Source organism: Triplophysa rosa, linkage group LG18, assembly GCF_024868665.1.
Source record: "Triplophysa rosa linkage group LG18, Trosa_1v2, whole genome shotgun sequence".
NCBI lineage: Eukaryota > Metazoa > Chordata > Actinopteri > Cypriniformes > Nemacheilidae > Triplophysa > Triplophysa rosa.
This window is the reverse complement of record NC_079907.1, coordinates 3549240-3567512: the sequence shown is the minus strand read 5'-3', so window position 1 is coordinate 3567512 and position 18273 is coordinate 3549240. Positions and strand designations below refer to the sequence as shown.

General features: G+C 40.1%; 1 protein-coding gene across 1 annotated transcript in view; it reads left to right on the top strand.

Moving 5' to 3' along the window:
• The window catches only part of LOC130569254 (cadherin-10), a 42398-nt gene extending 24406 nt beyond the window's left edge, over nucleotides 1-17992 (top strand). Inside the window, exons 4-12 of the mRNA XM_057358775.1 lie at nucleotides 1254-1373; nucleotides 2202-2369; nucleotides 3296-3483; nucleotides 4145-4398; nucleotides 6890-7026; nucleotides 9106-9224; nucleotides 9313-9421; nucleotides 10808-11059; nucleotides 16863-17992. Coding sequence (XP_057214758.1) covers nucleotides 1254-1373; nucleotides 2202-2369; nucleotides 3296-3483; nucleotides 4145-4398; nucleotides 6890-7026; nucleotides 9106-9224; nucleotides 9313-9421; nucleotides 10808-11059; nucleotides 16863-17353 — 1838 coding nt within the window. The 3' untranslated portion in view covers nucleotides 17354-17992. The remainder of the gene's footprint in view (nucleotides 1-1253; nucleotides 1374-2201; nucleotides 2370-3295; nucleotides 3484-4144; nucleotides 4399-6889; nucleotides 7027-9105; nucleotides 9225-9312; nucleotides 9422-10807; nucleotides 11060-16862) is intronic.
• The last annotated feature ends 281 nt before the right edge of the window (nucleotides 17993-18273 follow it).

The window sequence follows — 18273 nt, the reverse complement described above, 5'->3', positions numbered from 1 at the left end:
ATTCACGAACAGCTCCGCTTGCCAAGCCGAGGGGTCGCGGTGGCACTCGCTTTTAAACCGTACAAACCGGCCATGTGTTGCGAACGTGCTTGCCGTTAATCAGATTTGGCCATCCATGAAGACAGAGGCTCTGTTTCTCTCCGTGTTATCGGAATGGGATCGGAGGGCGACAGATGTTTCCTCGTTCATTAGTATTCTCCGAGTCGTTCGGAGAGGGAACGGCGCTCGGCGGAGGTCTTGTCGATGCCAAGGACGCCGCTGATCCATGGCAGAAACAACACGGGCATTCGGTCCACCTTCAAAAGGTGAGGCTGAGAAAACGTGAAGTCACCTCCAAAGTAATTCTGAAGACGGAACAGTAAGATGTCAGTAGTACAAATATGAAAAAAACGAAGCGGAGGAAGCGACGCGGGATTGTAATGGAAAGCGTGGCTGTTAGCAAATAGGAATGTGAGTGATTTTGTCCTTGACGTTTGCTGGGCTAAAGTTGTTCTATCTGAAGGCAACACAAGATCAAACTGTTGTTTGTTAATGGTACATAGCAGTCTTCGGTCATTTTATGAACAACATTTGGCACGATCTGATTGGATAAGGCACAATATTGTAAATGCGCTATAACGCAAGCCCTTTAGTGTCTCGTTGCTTTTTTTAAGCATTGCATTTAGATTGCAGATTTAAAAGAGCTTTTATACCATACACATTTGTATTTTTCCTCCTACAGCTGTCCAAAGTGGTGTCAAGCTGAAAACGAAACCCCCCAAAATCATGTTAGCTTTGGATTAATTGGTCTAATTATAATGTTTTTTGAGCAGATTATTAGCCTGACGTTTCTCAGCGACATACGGCAGATTGCATCAGAGCAGAAAATGAATGGAGTGACCCGACGAGAGAGCCAGCGAAAGAAAACCTACAATTAAAGACGCGTCCATCCCACCGTGCTGCCGGAGTAATTATGAGACCAGGATTTAGATAAGCAAGACATTAAGATAAGGAAGATGAAAGCGTGGCGAGCGATCGCACATTCCCCTTGATCGCTGCTCGTGTTGGGGATTTGGAGTGGTGGCGGCGTGTCTACATACCCACATTTTAGCTAAATATGGGTCATGGTGCATGTTTAGGCTTTAATCCAGGTTAAGGTTTTAAGGATGAGTGAATCACGTTTTACAGATTCTTTGGGGCTTGTTGGGTCTGAAATTTCAGGAAATGTTTGCGCACAAATCTCTATAATTCTCTCTCTCGCTTGCTTTCTCAAGGTGCATTTGTAATGCGAGTCACCGCCACTGATGCAGATGATGAAGCGTATGGAAACAGCGCCAAGCTGGTTTACAGCATACTGCAGGGCCAGCCGTATTTCTCAGTGGAACCTGAAACTGGTAGGTTGAACAGATATTACGGAGCACATTTTGATATGATATTGGATATTTACATTTATGGTACATTTACAGCATGCATTTGGCGGACACTTTCATTCAAAGTGATTTACAATTATACATTATATAATGTATACATTTCTTCGATATACACGTTCCCTGGGATTCAAATCAACAACCTTTCAAGTTCTCTTCTGCAAAACACGAAAGAAGATATTTTGAAGAATGATGATAGGCGAACAACTAGGCGGTAGGCGGTACCCATTGACTTCTGTTGTATAGACACAAAACCAATGCAAGTCAATGGGTACCGCCGTTGTTCGGTTACCAACATTCTTCAAAATATATCTTCTTTTGAGTTTAGCAAACGAAAGAAAGTCATACAGGTTTGATATGACAAGAGGATGAGTAAATGATGACCGAGTTTTCATTTTTGGGTGAACTGTCACTTTAAGCCCTGAACACCCTAGCAACCACAATGGCAGTGCACAGAGACCAGAACCTTAGCAACCACAAAGCACTTTTTTTGTTGACATCGACAGCAAAACTGGCCGTTCTCCATCTGCCTTATTAAGTTTCACAATTGAAGCGTACTGCGGTGAAGAATTCAGCGTTCATATACACTAATAACCTCATCACAACATGATTTAAAGATTGACATCCTGCTCAATTAGAACTCTCTCTTTAAAATACCCGAAGGCATGGAATTCATCTCCTTGGTTTCGTCTCATCCGACCGTCTTTTTTTAGCGTGACATTAACGTATAAATAAAGAAGACAGAACGCTCATTAGGGTGCACCTAACAAAACCTGTGCTCATCTTTTTTGTCAGGCGTCATAAGGACGGCCCTTCCGAACATGATCCGAGAGAATCGGGAACACTATCAGGTGGTGATTCAAGCTAAGGACATGGCTGGACAGATGGGTGGGCTCTCTGGGACCGCTACGGTCAACATCACCCTTCTGGATGTCAACAACAGTCCCCCTCGATTTCCCCACAGTAAGCAAGCCTTTCATGTGCATGTTGTGGTATTTCGTTTATATTACATTTACGCAGCTGACAAGCCCATTTATCAAAAGCGTCTGGCTGTCATGAGTTCCCTGGGATTTGAGCCCATAACTACTTTCGAATCCATTTTGAAATAATGTAATACCTAGACCGTTAAAATATTCTTATCTGTCCTTCGTCTCATTAAACTTCAGGGATGAAGCGTAGAATATGGCTGATTTAAAGGTCCAATGTATGAACGTTAGCGGCATCTAGCAGTGAGGAAAAAAAAGCCTTGTGCACGTCTGAAGGATCTAAATCTAATGTGTTTTCCACTCAACTATTAATAATTTATGCAGATAAGATTATGAGGATGTTTATGAACTCCACATCGCTTGGACTTGCAAATAGACATCACATCAACATCATCAGCATACGGAATTAGGCCGTTGAATGAAGTTGTTTGGATGTTTTGCATTTATGTGTCACGTTTCAACGGCCACAGAACAGCACAAACTCATCTGGAATGTACAGCCATTTCTCCGACTGACTAATATGAACCCAGAACAAAATTTCAACAGAAAGAAGCTTTTAGAACGAGAGAGGATGAGAATAAAGAGAGAGAGAGAGAGAGAGAGAGAGAGAGTGCAAGAGCTTCATTTGGGGTGATAATCCCTCTTTTTTGCCACAGTCTCAAATCCAATACAAGAGGCACATCAGAAACAGTTCTGGTTTAAAAGGAACCTCCTCCAATGACTCATCGGAGCTGAAATTCTATTAAAGAATAACCACAGAGACGCAGCTTTGCTTCTCCCCTGAGAGGAGGATAAATAAATTGACAAATACACGCCGAAGCGCCTCGGTTGAGAACAAAGGGTCCGTACAAACACCTGACTGTTTACTCAATTGATTTATTTTTCCTTTTCTCCCTCCTCTAGGCACTTACCATCTCTCCGCGCCGGAGTCGGCCAATATCGGCTCGTCGGTGGGCCGGATCAAAGCGTACGACGCCGACGTTGGCGAGAACGCAGAGTTGTGGTACTCCATCCTGGATGGAGACGGCCAAGACGTGTTTAATGTAATCACGGACGGAACCAGCCAGGAAGGAGTTATAACTGTGAAACGGGTAAACAGCACCTATAGCTCATGTTTTATACATTACATTTGCAATAAAATCCTGCGGCTTTTTCTTCCTTTTCATTCTCCCTGCATGTGCGCACCGGTACGAAGGAAAGTGCATAGAATATAATCCTCTAAATCGAAGCCTTCGTGTCCTCTCAACTTTACAAAGGTGCTTAATACTATTCACAACCAAAAAAGTCCTTTTTGCCTTTTGTATAGTGCTGGGATCCATTTGCCTGCTGAAATCTGCCTATAGCTTTATATCCACTCTATGTTGGGTCAGGCTTTGACGGGACTTAGGCAATTATGCAAATCTTATTGCTTGAACTAGAATAAAAGATAGCAGGCCTGAATGGACGAAAGGTAAAAGATCGCACCTTGAGTCTTTAATCGTTTCATAATTAAAAGGCAGCACTGAATGGACGATGTGCTCTGCCTTTAATAGAAAAGACATTCAGCTCGAAAGAAAGGGGCAGCGATAACGGCTCTGCAATAAAAGTATCGAAAACTGACGGGGTTTCGATTTACAAAAGTTTAGCCGGACCACGCCGTTAATCCGCGCGGAGCTGAAACAGATCTGAAATGTAAGCCTTCCTTTTATTCAGACGGGACGTGAGGACCCGCCTAACATGTTATCTTCTCCCTCGTGACCTTCTCTCTTTCAGCCACTGGATTACGAGAGTAAAAGGTTATACTCGCTGCGGGTGCAGGTGACCAACACGCACATAGATCGACGCTTCGAGCACCTGGGGCCTTTCAGCGACACGGCGGTGGTCAGGATCACGGTCACCGATGTGGACGAACCGCCCGTCTTCGGTCGAGCCCTGTACATTTTCGAAGTGGACGAGGACACCCCTGGCGGGAGCTCGATTGGCACGGTGACGGCCCGGGACCCTGATATGGTCAATCACCTGGTCAAGTGAGTAACCATCAGTTGATTTTAAGAACATAATTAGGCATCGTGAGAGTGAAGGTGGTGGGTTTGATTCAGTGTACAGACATAGTGTTCAAAAATATTCTTTGAATGTATTAGACGTTTCTTTGTATGGCAAATGTAATGAAGATGGGTCACAACATTCGTTGTTTTACACCAAACATCCGTCTAAATTGCTTCACCAGTACATGATGCATGCTTTCCCCAGATTTTGGTGGGGCCTTAAAGGGATAGTTCACCCAAAATGAAAATTCTTTCATCGTTTACATACTCCCATGTCATTCCAAACATGTATGGCTATCTTTCTTTTGTAGAACACAAAAGAATATATTTTGAAGAAAGCATTGGCCCCCAAACAATGAGACAAACTGAAACATTTCACAAAATATCTTCTTTTGTGTTCCGCATAAGAAAGAGTCCGAGGGTGAATGAATACATGATGACAGAATTTTCACTTTTTATTTTTTGTGAACTAACCCAGTAGTTCTCAAACTGGGGGCCGGGGGGCCCTGAGATTGATCCAGGGGGCCACAGATTTTGTGGCATTTTATGAAATATAGAAATTGATCATAGATTTTATGCAATCAAACATCAGAAAAATAAGACCACCAGACAAAAGAATTGATGTTTCAGCATTGTATAACCGAATATGTTTTTGTTTAAATAAAAATGTTAAATTTAAGATTATAAGTCTTTATTTGGGGGGCCGCAAAGCGATGCACTCTACACAAAGGGGGCCTTACAACGAAAAAGTTTGAGAACCACTGAACTAACCTATTCAAAGACTTTTCGAATCTGTTGTGTGTAGTAATCAGTCGCATGGTTTTTATGGCTCATATGTGGCAGCTCTGTTTCAATAAATCTTCCATTACACAAGTTTCGAGTACAGAAAGTTGCAATATGTTTTTATAGATCAATGAACTGTTCGGTCTCAAAAGATCAAAAAACCTTCAATGTTTTTGTGCTGTGGAATTGATGTTTATAATGCCTTAGTGTTGCACTCCCTCTGAATCGTATTGCGCTCATTACATTAGTTTCATTACAAACTCCAGGCTGATTTAGCTAATAAGGAAGCTTCTGTCAACAGATAATCGTGGCTATTGTAACAGGCCATTTAACGGTCCAATAGAGATTTGAACACAGCGACACGCTAATTAAATGCTTTGAATATCCAGCTAACAAACAAGTGCTGCTTTTCCGTAAGGACGAATAAAAATGTGCAACAGTCGAACGAAATGAGAAAACAGGAAAATGAAACTCTGAGTTAAGTTGAAGTCCAACCTAAATGTATTTATGCAAAATAAAGAGAGAGAGTTCACCCAAAAATGTAAAGTCTGTCATCATTTATTCACCCTAATGTTTTTCAAAACCTGTATGACTTTTTGGAATGTAGTCCTCTTTGTAACACAAAAGATATCTTGAGAAATGTCTCCGTGGTTTTGTGCATGAGTACACTAGCATGTAGATGGCATAAAAGCTAATAGAAATCCACTGTTAGCACCCACATATACAAAGAGTTCCTCTTCTCATCCCTAGTCATCCCGCCGTATGAAAATCTAGCACAACGCATATTCTCCTTTCACAGTTTGGTTTATGATCAGATGTTTTGTGCTCAGTTAAATCTAATCCATCAACATGTCCCCGAGAGTGCGAGCGTGCGTGCATGCGTGTGTAAAGGCAGGGGGAAGCAAATTATTCATGGAGCCTCAGTTGGTGATTTCCCTGCGGAAGTTCAGCAAGATGAATACAGGCGCTGTCTTGCCCCCCTCCGCCCTCCCTTCGAAATTCTGACTTCTATAAGTCAAAAACTTGATGTGAAAGACTCTGCCTTGTCTCTCGTCTCCTGTCCACGTTCGCACTATGAGCGATCGTCTGAAAAGCCTGTCCGTCTGGCTCCCTCAAGCACGCCACACTCAGTTGCATATTTAAATGTCAGCAGAATATGTAAGTTGACGTTGATAAATGGCTTTAATAGGAAAGATTTCCTTTTCTTATTTCATGGAAACAAAAGGCAGGGGATGAACATCGCGATCAGCATTCAGCCTCTCGCAAATCGACCACTTCGGAATTCACAACACGTGATATGCGGCTATAGATAATTGATAGTTGCGTGAGCTAAGACGTGGTTTGTCGCAGCTGCGTAACGCATAATTGATCATCTAAAAACTAGCATGTATTGACATTGCTGATGTTTGGATGTCGGTACAAAATTGTGATGCTTTTATTGAAAGCGACTTACAGGACAATCCATCCAGCGTATACATTGTTACACCCACAACCTATCCATCGCTACTAAACCACTCTGTGCTAATTTATACGGTTTGTCTCTGTTCTCTACCCTTTATTATTGGATGTGCGATGTACTCTTCAATTGGGCATGTTTACAACGTCTTAAAACCCAGAACGTTCTGTCCCCGCGTCCGGCCATAATCAGCTCTCTATTGTCTCGCATTCATTACAGTCATTCTTGTTTCAGATACACCATTGATCGCCACACAGACCTGGAAAGGCTGTTTAACATCGATTCCAACAATGGTACCATCAGCACACTGCAGGGTCTGGACAGAGAAACATCCAAATGGCACAACGTCTCCGTTCTGGCCACAGAACTCAGTAAGTTTGTATCGTAGATATGAAATGAGACAATGTTCACTCTTGATTGGGCGGTAATCTGCGCTTCAATGCAGCCAAATTGTTCTCTTTTTGTTCCCTTTGTAGAGTACGTTTAGTAATGCCAAGAGATCGCTTTCAATGTTTTTTAAATTCAGAATGTGAAATCAGAAAAAGTTTTAAAGCACGACATGCATTTTTTTTGTACTGAAAGCTGTTTAGTCTTGTTCTGCTCAGAATAGCTTTACTGTTTGTTCGTTGTCCAAGATTTATATACTTATACTAGATCATTATTAGACTATAGACCGTTTCATCAATCGCACATGCTAGGCCCAAACATAGTTATTATAGTTTTGTTTTAAGTTTAATATAGTTTGATTAATAATTTAAATTGGCTTTAATTTTTTAATTTTTATGTTAATTTTTGTTGAATTCTGTTATTTGCTTTTGTCATTTTATTATTTATTTGTTTATTTGTCATGTTGCTATTTAAGATTCATTTATTTTTATTTTAGTTTTTGTTTATTATTATAATTTGAGTATATACGTTTATTTGAAGTTTTTTTCAATCATTTTTAGGGCAATATTTTATTTGATTTTAATATAAATAAACATTTTCAAAGTTTTAATTTGAGTAAGCTAAAATAACCTTGGGCCCAAAGGTAAATTCCAGTCTGTTTGGTTATGATATAACAATTACCTTAATTAATTACTTAATTTATATTAATATGTTACTGTATATCAATTGAATTGAATTAAATTAAAACAACTCAACAGTTACAGATTCTTTGCAGAGGTCTACCAAAAGTTTGTTTATGCTGTTGCCGTTAAAGCAGTCAATAGGTAGATCATATTGAAGCTGTTTTATCGTATACTATAGACACTTTTTAGAAACATGATGGTCAATTACATAAGTGTTATAATTTTATCCCAGCAAAAACAGAAATTGTAAACAAAAACAAACAAATAAATAAAACAATATTTGCCAGGAGTGTGTCTACTACAGTGGTTCTCAAACTGGGGGCCGTGGCCCCCTGGGGGGCCCCAAGATGGATCCAGGGGGGCCACAGATTTTGTGGCATTTTATGAAATATAGAAATTTATCATAGATTTTATGCAATCAAACATCATAAAAATGACACCACCAACCAAAAGAATTGAGGTTCCAGCATTGTATAACTGAATGTTTTTGGTTTAATTAAAATTCTAAGTTTAAGATTATACGTCTTTATATGGGGGGCCACAAAGCGATGCACTTAACACAAAGGGGGGCCTTACAACGAAAAAGTTTGAGAACCAATTCAATTCAATTCAATTTTATTTATATAGCGCTTTTCACAATGTGCATTGTTCCAAAGCAGCTTTACAGGAGCAAATAAGAAAAACACAGAAAGGTAAAACACAGCACAGTGCATGGTGTTTATAGACCAAGCAAGATCATTATAATAAATAATATCTAATAAATAAATGAATAAATAAATAAATAAATGCAGTCTCCCGGTGAGCAAGCCAACACTGCACTGCTCTGCTGTGGCGAGGAACCCAATTATTAGAGAACCACTGGTCTACTACACCCGTGCGAGATTTTTGCATTTATTCTTGTTTTGTTTTAAAATCCAGGGTCCCTGAAACCCCACACAGATGTAATTTGTCATTTCTGAAGCATGTTATCAAGTTTCCAGTGTTGCTTATAATCAGGTTCTAATAAGATTAGAGAAAATCATGAAGGTGCATAAACCTGATACATAACTGAGCTTTTTTTTCAATGGTTTTCGGGTCTCTCAGACCCTGCACAGATCATGAGGGTTAAAACAATGCGATAACTTTATCTTAGATGGGCAAAAAACTTCTAGAGCCCCGAGACGTTCTCAGCGGCGGCTGAAACTGCAGCACAGCAGTAAATGACTGATGACAAAAATCAAACTGTCATCCATGGTTGTGGTTTAATTCATGTTTTCTGTAGAGGAATACAAGCCCGGGGTAAAGAGCTGACAGACAAATTTAGAGACCTGAAATTAGACTCTTGAATGCAAACTGAATATCTCCCACGATTGCTGAAACACATTCATCACTGGCGTCTAGGTACTGCCCTGCAAACCAGAGTCCCGGTGTTTATCAAAGTACGAGATGTGAATGACAACGCGCCCGAGTTCGCCATGTACTACGAGACCTTTGTGTGCGAGAACGTCAAAGCCGGTCAGGTATGACGTGTTTTATGCGAGTGAATGAAATACAAAATCAAAAATACAAAGAAATAGAAATGAATCTAAGTGTGTTATTTGTTTCCAGCTCATTCAGACCATAAGCGCCGTGGACACGGATGAACCTCTCGTCGGCCACAAGTTTGTCTTCAGTCTAAGCACCATCAATCCGAACTTCACCATCTTCGACAACGAAGGTACTTCAGCAGAATTACATGCATTCAAACGTGATGCGTGTGATTTTTCATTGTTAAATTACTCCCCGTATTAAGCTGAGATAGGAGAAAGTCATCAATCAATGCTATTTAACTATTGCTCGCTTTGCATCCTGACTAGCTTGGCATAGCAACATTGGCTCAACCAATAGTGTGACTTTGTGGGCGGGACCGTCTGTTTACACCACCGGAGGGAGGCTTGTACAGATATTACACACTTTACTTTTAACTCTCGTCTCGTGTTTGTTTTACTCAGGCTGTGGACCCGCAGCTTTTAAAATCAATACAGTCATAAAAGTGATGTAAAAAACACTTTACAAAGTTAAGTTACTTTATTCCAACAGCATATATGGTTAATATTTATCAATTGGTCGGCTCCTCGTCCTTTCCTGGCTCCTACCCCTCTCTCTCATCCCATAATTTCTAAATGATTTCTTTCTAAAAATTGTCATTTAGCTCTGTTAAACCACATTTCGCTGCTGTCCTTCTGAAACCTCGTATCTCCATATTTTGCTATTTTTATTACTTTATGCCAACAGCATATATTTGTTAATATTTATCAATTGGTCGGCTCCTCGTCCTTTCCTGGCTCCTACCCCTGTCTCTCATCCCATCATTTCTAAATGATGAAAATTATCTTTCTAAAAATTTTCATTTAGCTCTGTTGAATCACATTTCGCTGCTGTCCTTCTGAAACCTCGTATCTCCATATTTTGCTATTTTTATTTTTTTGCCATGAATCATTATTATTATGTCACTGGGTTTTGCAAATATCTAACCAAAAAAAAAAAAAATTTTAAAGTGCTTGTCAACTTTGACAACACAGTATTTAATCATTTAAAAAGTAGTGTTTTTCCCTTTTCATGAAAAACAGTGAATCTGAATCCGAGGTTTTGGCAGGACAGTGACAATTTAATAAAAAAAGATGCTATTGTTTTAATTAAATAAACAAATGAAAAAGATATAAAAATAAATATAAGAGAAAGTGTATGATATGCGTGGACATTTTTTTTTTTCTTGAATAAATAAGAATGTCTAAGGTTAAAAAAATATATATATATATATTTTGCGCCTAATAATTACATAATTTTGCATCTGCGTTTTTGGTAAACATCGAAAACGAGTCCCAGAGACTCAAATATCACACAATGCTTAAATAAGCTTCTGTTATATTTGTGGGTAAAATGTTCAGAAAGTTTACAACCAAGTCTGGTATAGATGGATTGTGGGTCCGCATTGCTTCCTCGCATGCAAATGATACATTAGTATATATTATTTACAAACGATCAAAATCACAACTCCATATTTAAACTTGACAGTCAAAAAGCACTTTCAGTATCTTCAGTAACCGTTTCTTTTTCTTTCTAGATAACACAGCGAGGATCATGACACGCAGAGGCAGCTTCAACAGAAGAGAGGTGAGCTCGTACCTGCTGCCTGTGGTCATCTCAGACAACGATTACCCCATCCAGAGCAGCACCAGCACGCTGACGGTCAGAGTCTGCGCCTGCGACAGTCGTGGAAACGTGCAGACGTGCAGCACAGAAGCCCTGCTGCTCTCGGCCGGTCTGAGCACGGGAGCGCTGGTGGCCATATTACTCTGCATTTTAATACTTCTCAGTAAGTATTGATCGGCCTGTAATGCATAAGCTTTTACTTTAAGTCGGCACACTTGCATGTTTTCTTTTTTTTGTAAATACTGCGCATTAACTACAAAGTATATATGCTGTATACACATACAGGCGTGCCATAGGCATTTTTTTAAAGAGTCTTTAGGCAACACAGGACCTTTGATCACACAGCACTGTTTACATGCATTAGCTTGTGTTTACTACTATGTGTGATGTGAAGCCTCAAATGTAGCACATTTCCCTTTGTAAACGCTATACACATTTATGCACTCTCAAAAAATGGATTTCCCCAAGAAGTGCCGTGGTTTGTTTGGTTAGTCAGACTCAGGCAATGCTGTGAGTTTGTGTTGTTTGTTCATGAGCCGGCATTGATGTGAGGTCACAATGTTCTGGTGGGAGAAATAAAGTTGCTGAAATGGTGTTCTAGCGTGTACGTCAGCTGAATGCATGTCGCATCATGCCGCATCAAGCACTTCTAGTAGAGACGGCTTTGTTGGTTTTAATGAGCACGTTCAGGTGCAACCTAGAGTTTTTTAGTGTTAGTGTTGTCGTGAAGAACAGCACCGTGTCACCGGTCTCTGACGTTAATGGTTCCTAGTGCAAAACCAACAGGTTTAGGTAGACAGTTTGTATGGCCTTTGGTGGAAATGCATTTAATGGTTCCAGACTGACTTGTACTGGCACAGATTGGCTGTAAAACCCGCAGAAGGTGGTGGACTATGAAAGTTTGTTAATTGTGCCATCTAAGTCACACCAAAGCTAATCTTTAGAACTGCGGGGGTTAAAAACCTAAGCTAGGTAAGAAACTAAGAATATGTAACTCCAGCCATGCCCCACACTACATCAGGTACTCTTGAGACGTCCAGTTTGGAGAACATTTGGAGGCGTAGGATCTGTCAAAGCAAGTGACATGTTTGATAACAATGATTTATTTGCTAGGCAGACATGGGCTGTTTGCACTCCAAGTTCTCATATTCGGTCGTGCTAGGATCTCAAAACCACACACAGATACCGAATCTGTTTTTTTTTTGATGCAGCGAACCAAAAATAAACGCTTGTGCGTTGCGCAGCGTCTGGCGAACGAAGCGAAACCCGTCTTGACCTCTTGTCTGATGATGCAGCAGCGCAGTGTGGGCCGTGCATCATCCGTTCTGTTGTTTATTCTTGTTATTTATTCATTTTTCCCCCTTAAAATTTCTCCGAATATTTCCTCCAGACAATGAAAAGTAGGCCACTCCATTAGGACATTACTGAAGGTGCTCTCTCTCTCTTTCCCCCTTCGCTCAGAAAGTGCAGTGGTGGGGAAAAATAGCTTTCAAAATTAAATGTATGCAATCGACAAAAAGGCCTTTGTGTTCTTCGGAGGTGTAAGTAGGTCGCTCGCTTCTTCCTGACGTCGTAAAACGCCACTTGTGCCTTTTTGTGAAGTAAAAAGCGGCCGGTCGAGAACAGCGTGCGTCTGAGGGGAAAAAAGGAAAAACATGTTGTGCTTACGTTAAAAACGTTCATCAATAAGTAATTGTTGAAACTGCATGAGTGCATCTCCCGCGTCCCCAATCTAACCCGAGGCAATCCGTCAACATTTCCTGCTGTCTGACCCCGTACGAATCGCCCAAACGTCATATTTTGAAGAACTTTAGGAACATTTAGCTATTTATTTTTCATGTTGGCCAAAGCGGGTTGGGTTTGTTTGATTTGATTGGTGGCCCTCAACGTATTCATATTATGGATTTAAATACTTTCTCTGTCTTTCAGTGTTCGTTTAGCTTAGTTCGTATGTTAGTCCAATCATGTCATCAGTTATTTATGTACACAGAAGTTCACATTAAACATAGTTTACAATCCATTTGTCAGTAATCAGAGGTATTTCCAAGTGTATCATCATATCTAAAAAAGTGTTGATTTTATCTGAAAGGTATGGTTGAAAAACGTATTTAACTCTAAAGGCGGGGCAAAAATAGTCATGTTTAGTGCAAGAAATCTTGACCAACATTTTTACAATTTTAAACAAAAGTGCTTCTTGATGCCATAGAAGAACCATTCTTGGTTAAATGGTTCCATAAAGAATTGCACAAGGGTTAAAGAAAGGTTACTTTAGACTATAGACCAATTTGCGAAATGTAAACAACACTTTTTCTTTTTCAGTTGTTAGCATTTTTTTCAGATTTCACATATAATTGCTGTCCTTTCGAAATCCAAATTCGCTGTTTTTCAGGAAATAGAAAAACACCATACATTCCAAATTATTAAATACCGTGACCAGCACTTTCTAATACACAGCAAAATCGCCAGTGTTAAAAGGGTCAAATTAACACTCACAGTGTTTATACAGTATAATCCACACTCTTTAAGTGTGGATTATATATAGTACACTGTGAGTGTTCATTTGACCCTTTTTAACACTGGCGATTTTGCTGTGTACTTTTTATTTGTTAGATATTTGCAAAACCCAGTGACAAACAAAGGGTGACTAATAATGATTTATGGCAAAAAAATGAAATCACAAAACATGGAGATGCAAGTTTTCAGAAAGACAGCACCGCTATATAGTTAAGTCTTGAAGATGTTTGTTTCATATTTTTATTCCTGTTCTGTGGGTATTTTTGTAGAGGTTAAAATTTGAAACAGAAGGTTTTGTTGTTTAGATTTAGCAAAATGGTCTACAAAAAAAGAAAGATAGAAATGGTTCTTTTAGGAACCTTTGACTGAATGATTCTTCGGTGGCATTGCTGCCCGTTTTTATGGCACAAAACAAACGCTACTAAGTATAGAACATGGCTCCTTTAAGATCTTTTCTGTTAATATCTACAAAAAATGATGTATGACTATAGTTTCACTCAGTTTCTGCCGATTACACAGTGTAGACTATTGTGTGCCGTGTGTCAGACCACTTTAGCCATCTCATATTCTGCTGTCCCCCCTCAGGCACCATCTAGTCCACCGCTGCTCCTCTCTTTAGCAAACTGAGACCAGACACCCTACCCCGTCCCCTTCTCCACTTTCACGTTCTTCCCCTAAATTCATCCGCTAGCGCTGAGTTGACACCTTGTATTATAAACCTTTCAGATACACCTGCTAAACAAAATATTATGCTTTTCCTTCTTTTTTTTTGTTTCCTGTTTTCCTCTTCTTTGTTTCCATCCCGCCCTTTCCCGTAGATTTGCTAATGGCCCCCCCGAACCCCACCGTACACACCGCTACAAGAGCGTAGGCCCGAGTGAGAGCTTTCCTCATCCAGACTCCTCCACCAGCATTTCCCTTCCAGATCACAGGATGAGCCCTGCTCGCACCGCGGGCCCCGGGCTGGGCAGAACGCAGCGTGTTGCCCCCCTGCCGTGCCTTCTTCATAATTAACACCTGAGTGGGAGGCTGGGTCGAGCTCTCTGCTCACCTGCTGCGAAGAGACAGCCGCCACTGAACAGGAAAAACAAGCTGCAAACTACAGCACCTGTTCCCTTTTTATAGACATAATTCGCTTTTCTCGCCTCTTCTGGCTCAAACTATGAACATTGTGAACTATGGTCTGCCTGATCTCATTAAGCCTTGCCATGTGTTTTTTTCTTCTTTTAAATAGACAAAGGGGAGCGTCTAATGTTTATACACAGTGCGGGATAGTTGACCTAAAAAATGTCATTCTTTAAACATTCTCCCTCATGCCATCCCAAACCTGTTTCTTCGGCAGAACACAAAAGAAGGTATTTTGAAGAATGTTGGTAATCGAACAACATTGGCCCTCGACGTTGACCTACATTGTATGGACGCAAAACCACGAAGATATTTCTCAAAATGTCGTCTTTTGTGTTTCACAGAGGAAAGAGTCTCAAACAGGTTTTGAACAACATGAAAATGAATCAATTATGACAATGTTACTACTGTAAATCTTCTACCATTGTTTCATTATTTTATGCCAACAGTGACATTAAAATATATTTAGAAAGAATGATTGTCTTCCATCTGTCGGAAATTATATCTGTTTAAAGAAAATGTATGAGTGGAACCTACATTATAATCATTTCAATTGGTTCAAATGGGTTTTTAACTAAAATATGAGCTAGCTGTCAAGAACAGTCTTCAATGAAATACTTAATGCTTGTTACATTGAGATGTATAAAATATTACTTTTTTTCATTTAGGAAGTACACTGTAAAAAATTCCCTGTTAAATTACAGTAAACAACTGGCAACTATATTTGCCAGCACATAGCTGTAATTTTACAGCATACCTACTGTAATCTGCAACAACGGTTTATTACTGTAAAAGACATTATAATTTGCACAATATAATACTGTTATTTTAGTGTTCCTGCTGTGATTTCCATTAATTGTTTATTACTAATAAAAGCTTTCCTGTAGCTCAGTGGTAAGAGCATTGCGTTAACAACGCAAGGTTGTGGGTTCGATCCCAGAGGATTGCACATACCTGTGTATAAATGTATAGGATAATGCAATGTAAGTCGCTTTGGATAAAAGTGTCTGCCAAATGCATGAATATAAATGTAAAATAACAGTATTATATTGTGCAAATTATAATGTCTTTTACAGTAATAAACTGTTGTTGCAGATTACAGTAGGTATGCTGTAAAATTGCAGCTATGTGCTGGCAAATATAGCTGCCAGTTGTTTACTGTAATTTAACAGGGAATTTTTTTACAGTGTATAGATCACAACAAGTGCTACAATATCGCCTTCCAGTTCACAGCTGATCGAATCTTGCATGGCGGCCACCACCAGTGACCGTGTGAGAAAGATACGCTGAATTTCAACTCAACTGAAACTATGAAAATTGATAAGTGAAGTCTTCCTGCAACTCGTTAGATATACATGTCCCTTTGGAACCCTGCAAATCTGTACTACGTAAGAGAAGAAAAGAGCAACCTTTTCATTTTAAGTTTTAATACCGCAAGGTGATGGCTCCAGGCAGCATGACGTCTTTATCTACATTACACTGCGTCTTTCTTCTCTGTATTCATGAGTATCCTAAGCGCATGACACCTTTTGAAACATTCCTCAGAATCTTGGGCTAAGCTCTCTGTAGTGCTGTGCAGTTTTTACTGGGCGTCTTATCTGTGCTCTGCTTTAGCCATCCAAGAACAGCCTGTGATTCTGCAGCGGCTCTTTCTTCTCTGCAGTGATTGAGATTATGCACGCTTTCTCTCGCTTTCTCTATCTGCCTCTCTGAGCACCGTGAAAACTAACACATCCATAGCGTTTGCCCGGCCGCAGTTTTTCAGCTGACTGTGTGCTTCTGGTTTTGTTGATCGAGACGACTTCATTGTCCCTGAGCATCGATTGCCTGGCCACTTCTTGATTGAATTAAATGAACTTAATCATAAGGTCTCGCGGGTCCGTGGAGTGTGCCTTGCGGGTTGCCACAGCAGTCGTACTCCGTATCTGTCTTTGGCTTTGTGTGTATCATTTTATTGTGATTGTGTTGTGATTTATGTCACAGCTTAGAATTCAATGAAAACTTAAAGTGGAGAATGAAGTTGTTGATCCATATTGGAGGTCTTGTATCTTATAAATGTAAATTTTGTCAATGGTTTGGAACACACTGGTTTATGAAATCATTAATGCTTACAATTTTGTAATCACAAGAACCTTATAAAAGTTCAACTGAATTTACGCTAGCTACAAATATGATGTTGCTGTTATAAAAAAGTACCTAACTACATAATTCTTTTACCATGATGTCTGGTGTCTCGCTGGCCTAGAGGATGCATGACTATGACAGAGCTTTGTTCAGTCTTATTTACACCATGGTGATGTCATTTTCTTTTGTCTCCGTCTCGACAGTGATCGTGGTATTGTTCGCGGCCCTCCGGCGGCAAAAGAAAAAGGAGCCTTTGATCATCTCCAAAGAGGACGTGAGGGACAACGTGGTCAGCTACAACGACGAGGGTGGCGGAGAGGAAGACACGCAGGCCTTCGACATCGGAACCCTCCGTAACCCCGAGGTCATCGATACCAACAAACTCCGACGGGACATAATGCCCGAAATGCTGTTTCCGTTCCGCCGCACGTCCCCGCTGAAGGACAACACGGATGTCAGAGACTTTATCAACGGACGACTGCAAGAAAACGACTCGGACCCCACGGCGCCCCCTTACGACTCCTTGGCTACCTATGCTTACGAAGGCAGCGGCTCTTTGGCCGAGTCTCTGAGCTCGCTGGAATCGGCCGCCACCGAAGGGGACCAGGACTTCGATTATCTGAGTCACTGGGGACCACAGTTCAAAAAACTGGCGGATATGTATATAGGGCAAGAGTCCCAGAGAGAGACTTAATACTGGATATGCAACGCAGCGCACTTGAAGATCTCAGAGCACTAAATGAACACATACTTACTGAAATCTCCCCCGTTCTCTGCTGTGTGACGCATACAAAACTTGAACTACTGGCAACTTTTCACATAGACATGCCCTCTTCTCTTTTCCTGCTCCTTCATTCTGTCTTTTTTAACTTTGTCCTTCCTCCTCTGGTCTATCTCTCCTTCTTTTCCCCCTTCAAAAGAATCAGTAAAGATGCCTTTTAAGTGTAGGGATTTGTTGTAATCAATGGTGTGGACAATGTGTTTTATAACCAAGGTGACTGATAGTAGCTTTCTACACTATCGATGTTTATGGCAAAAAAACCCAGAAGAAAACGATTTAAAAAAAGCTTAGCTTTTATCGCAGACCAAGTCTAAAATAGGTGCAGTGTGTGTATAATGTTTTACAAGTATGATCATTGTGTAAACTACTTGATATCTCTGTTAAGAGGCAGTTTTCCTGTGGAAGGTTTATATGGGTTCTGTCAAACTGTGGATTCATTTCAGCTCATAGAGTTAGAACTGTACAATGAATTGTGTATTTGTAGAATATCGGTCATTATGTTCATGTCGTTTGAATGCTGTCGCATTGTTTTATACAGTATTTATATTTTTATACTTATTTTGATAATAAAGTTTGTAAAATCTTTTCTCTTCATGGCATGTTCTTCTTTGTAAGACGAATGTGAAGTGGCTATTCATTTTGAAAGACAGTATTTTAGAGAATTCAAATGGTCTATATCTTTTACACATCTGTAACGTCTTTTGGTTAAAAAAATGCAAGTACATAAAAATCTTTGAAGTGCTTGCCCGGATTCACAACGGTAAGCATATAATAATGATTTTACTAGAATTGTCAGTTTGACGTCATTTGACAAGACGCATAAAGTAACCTGC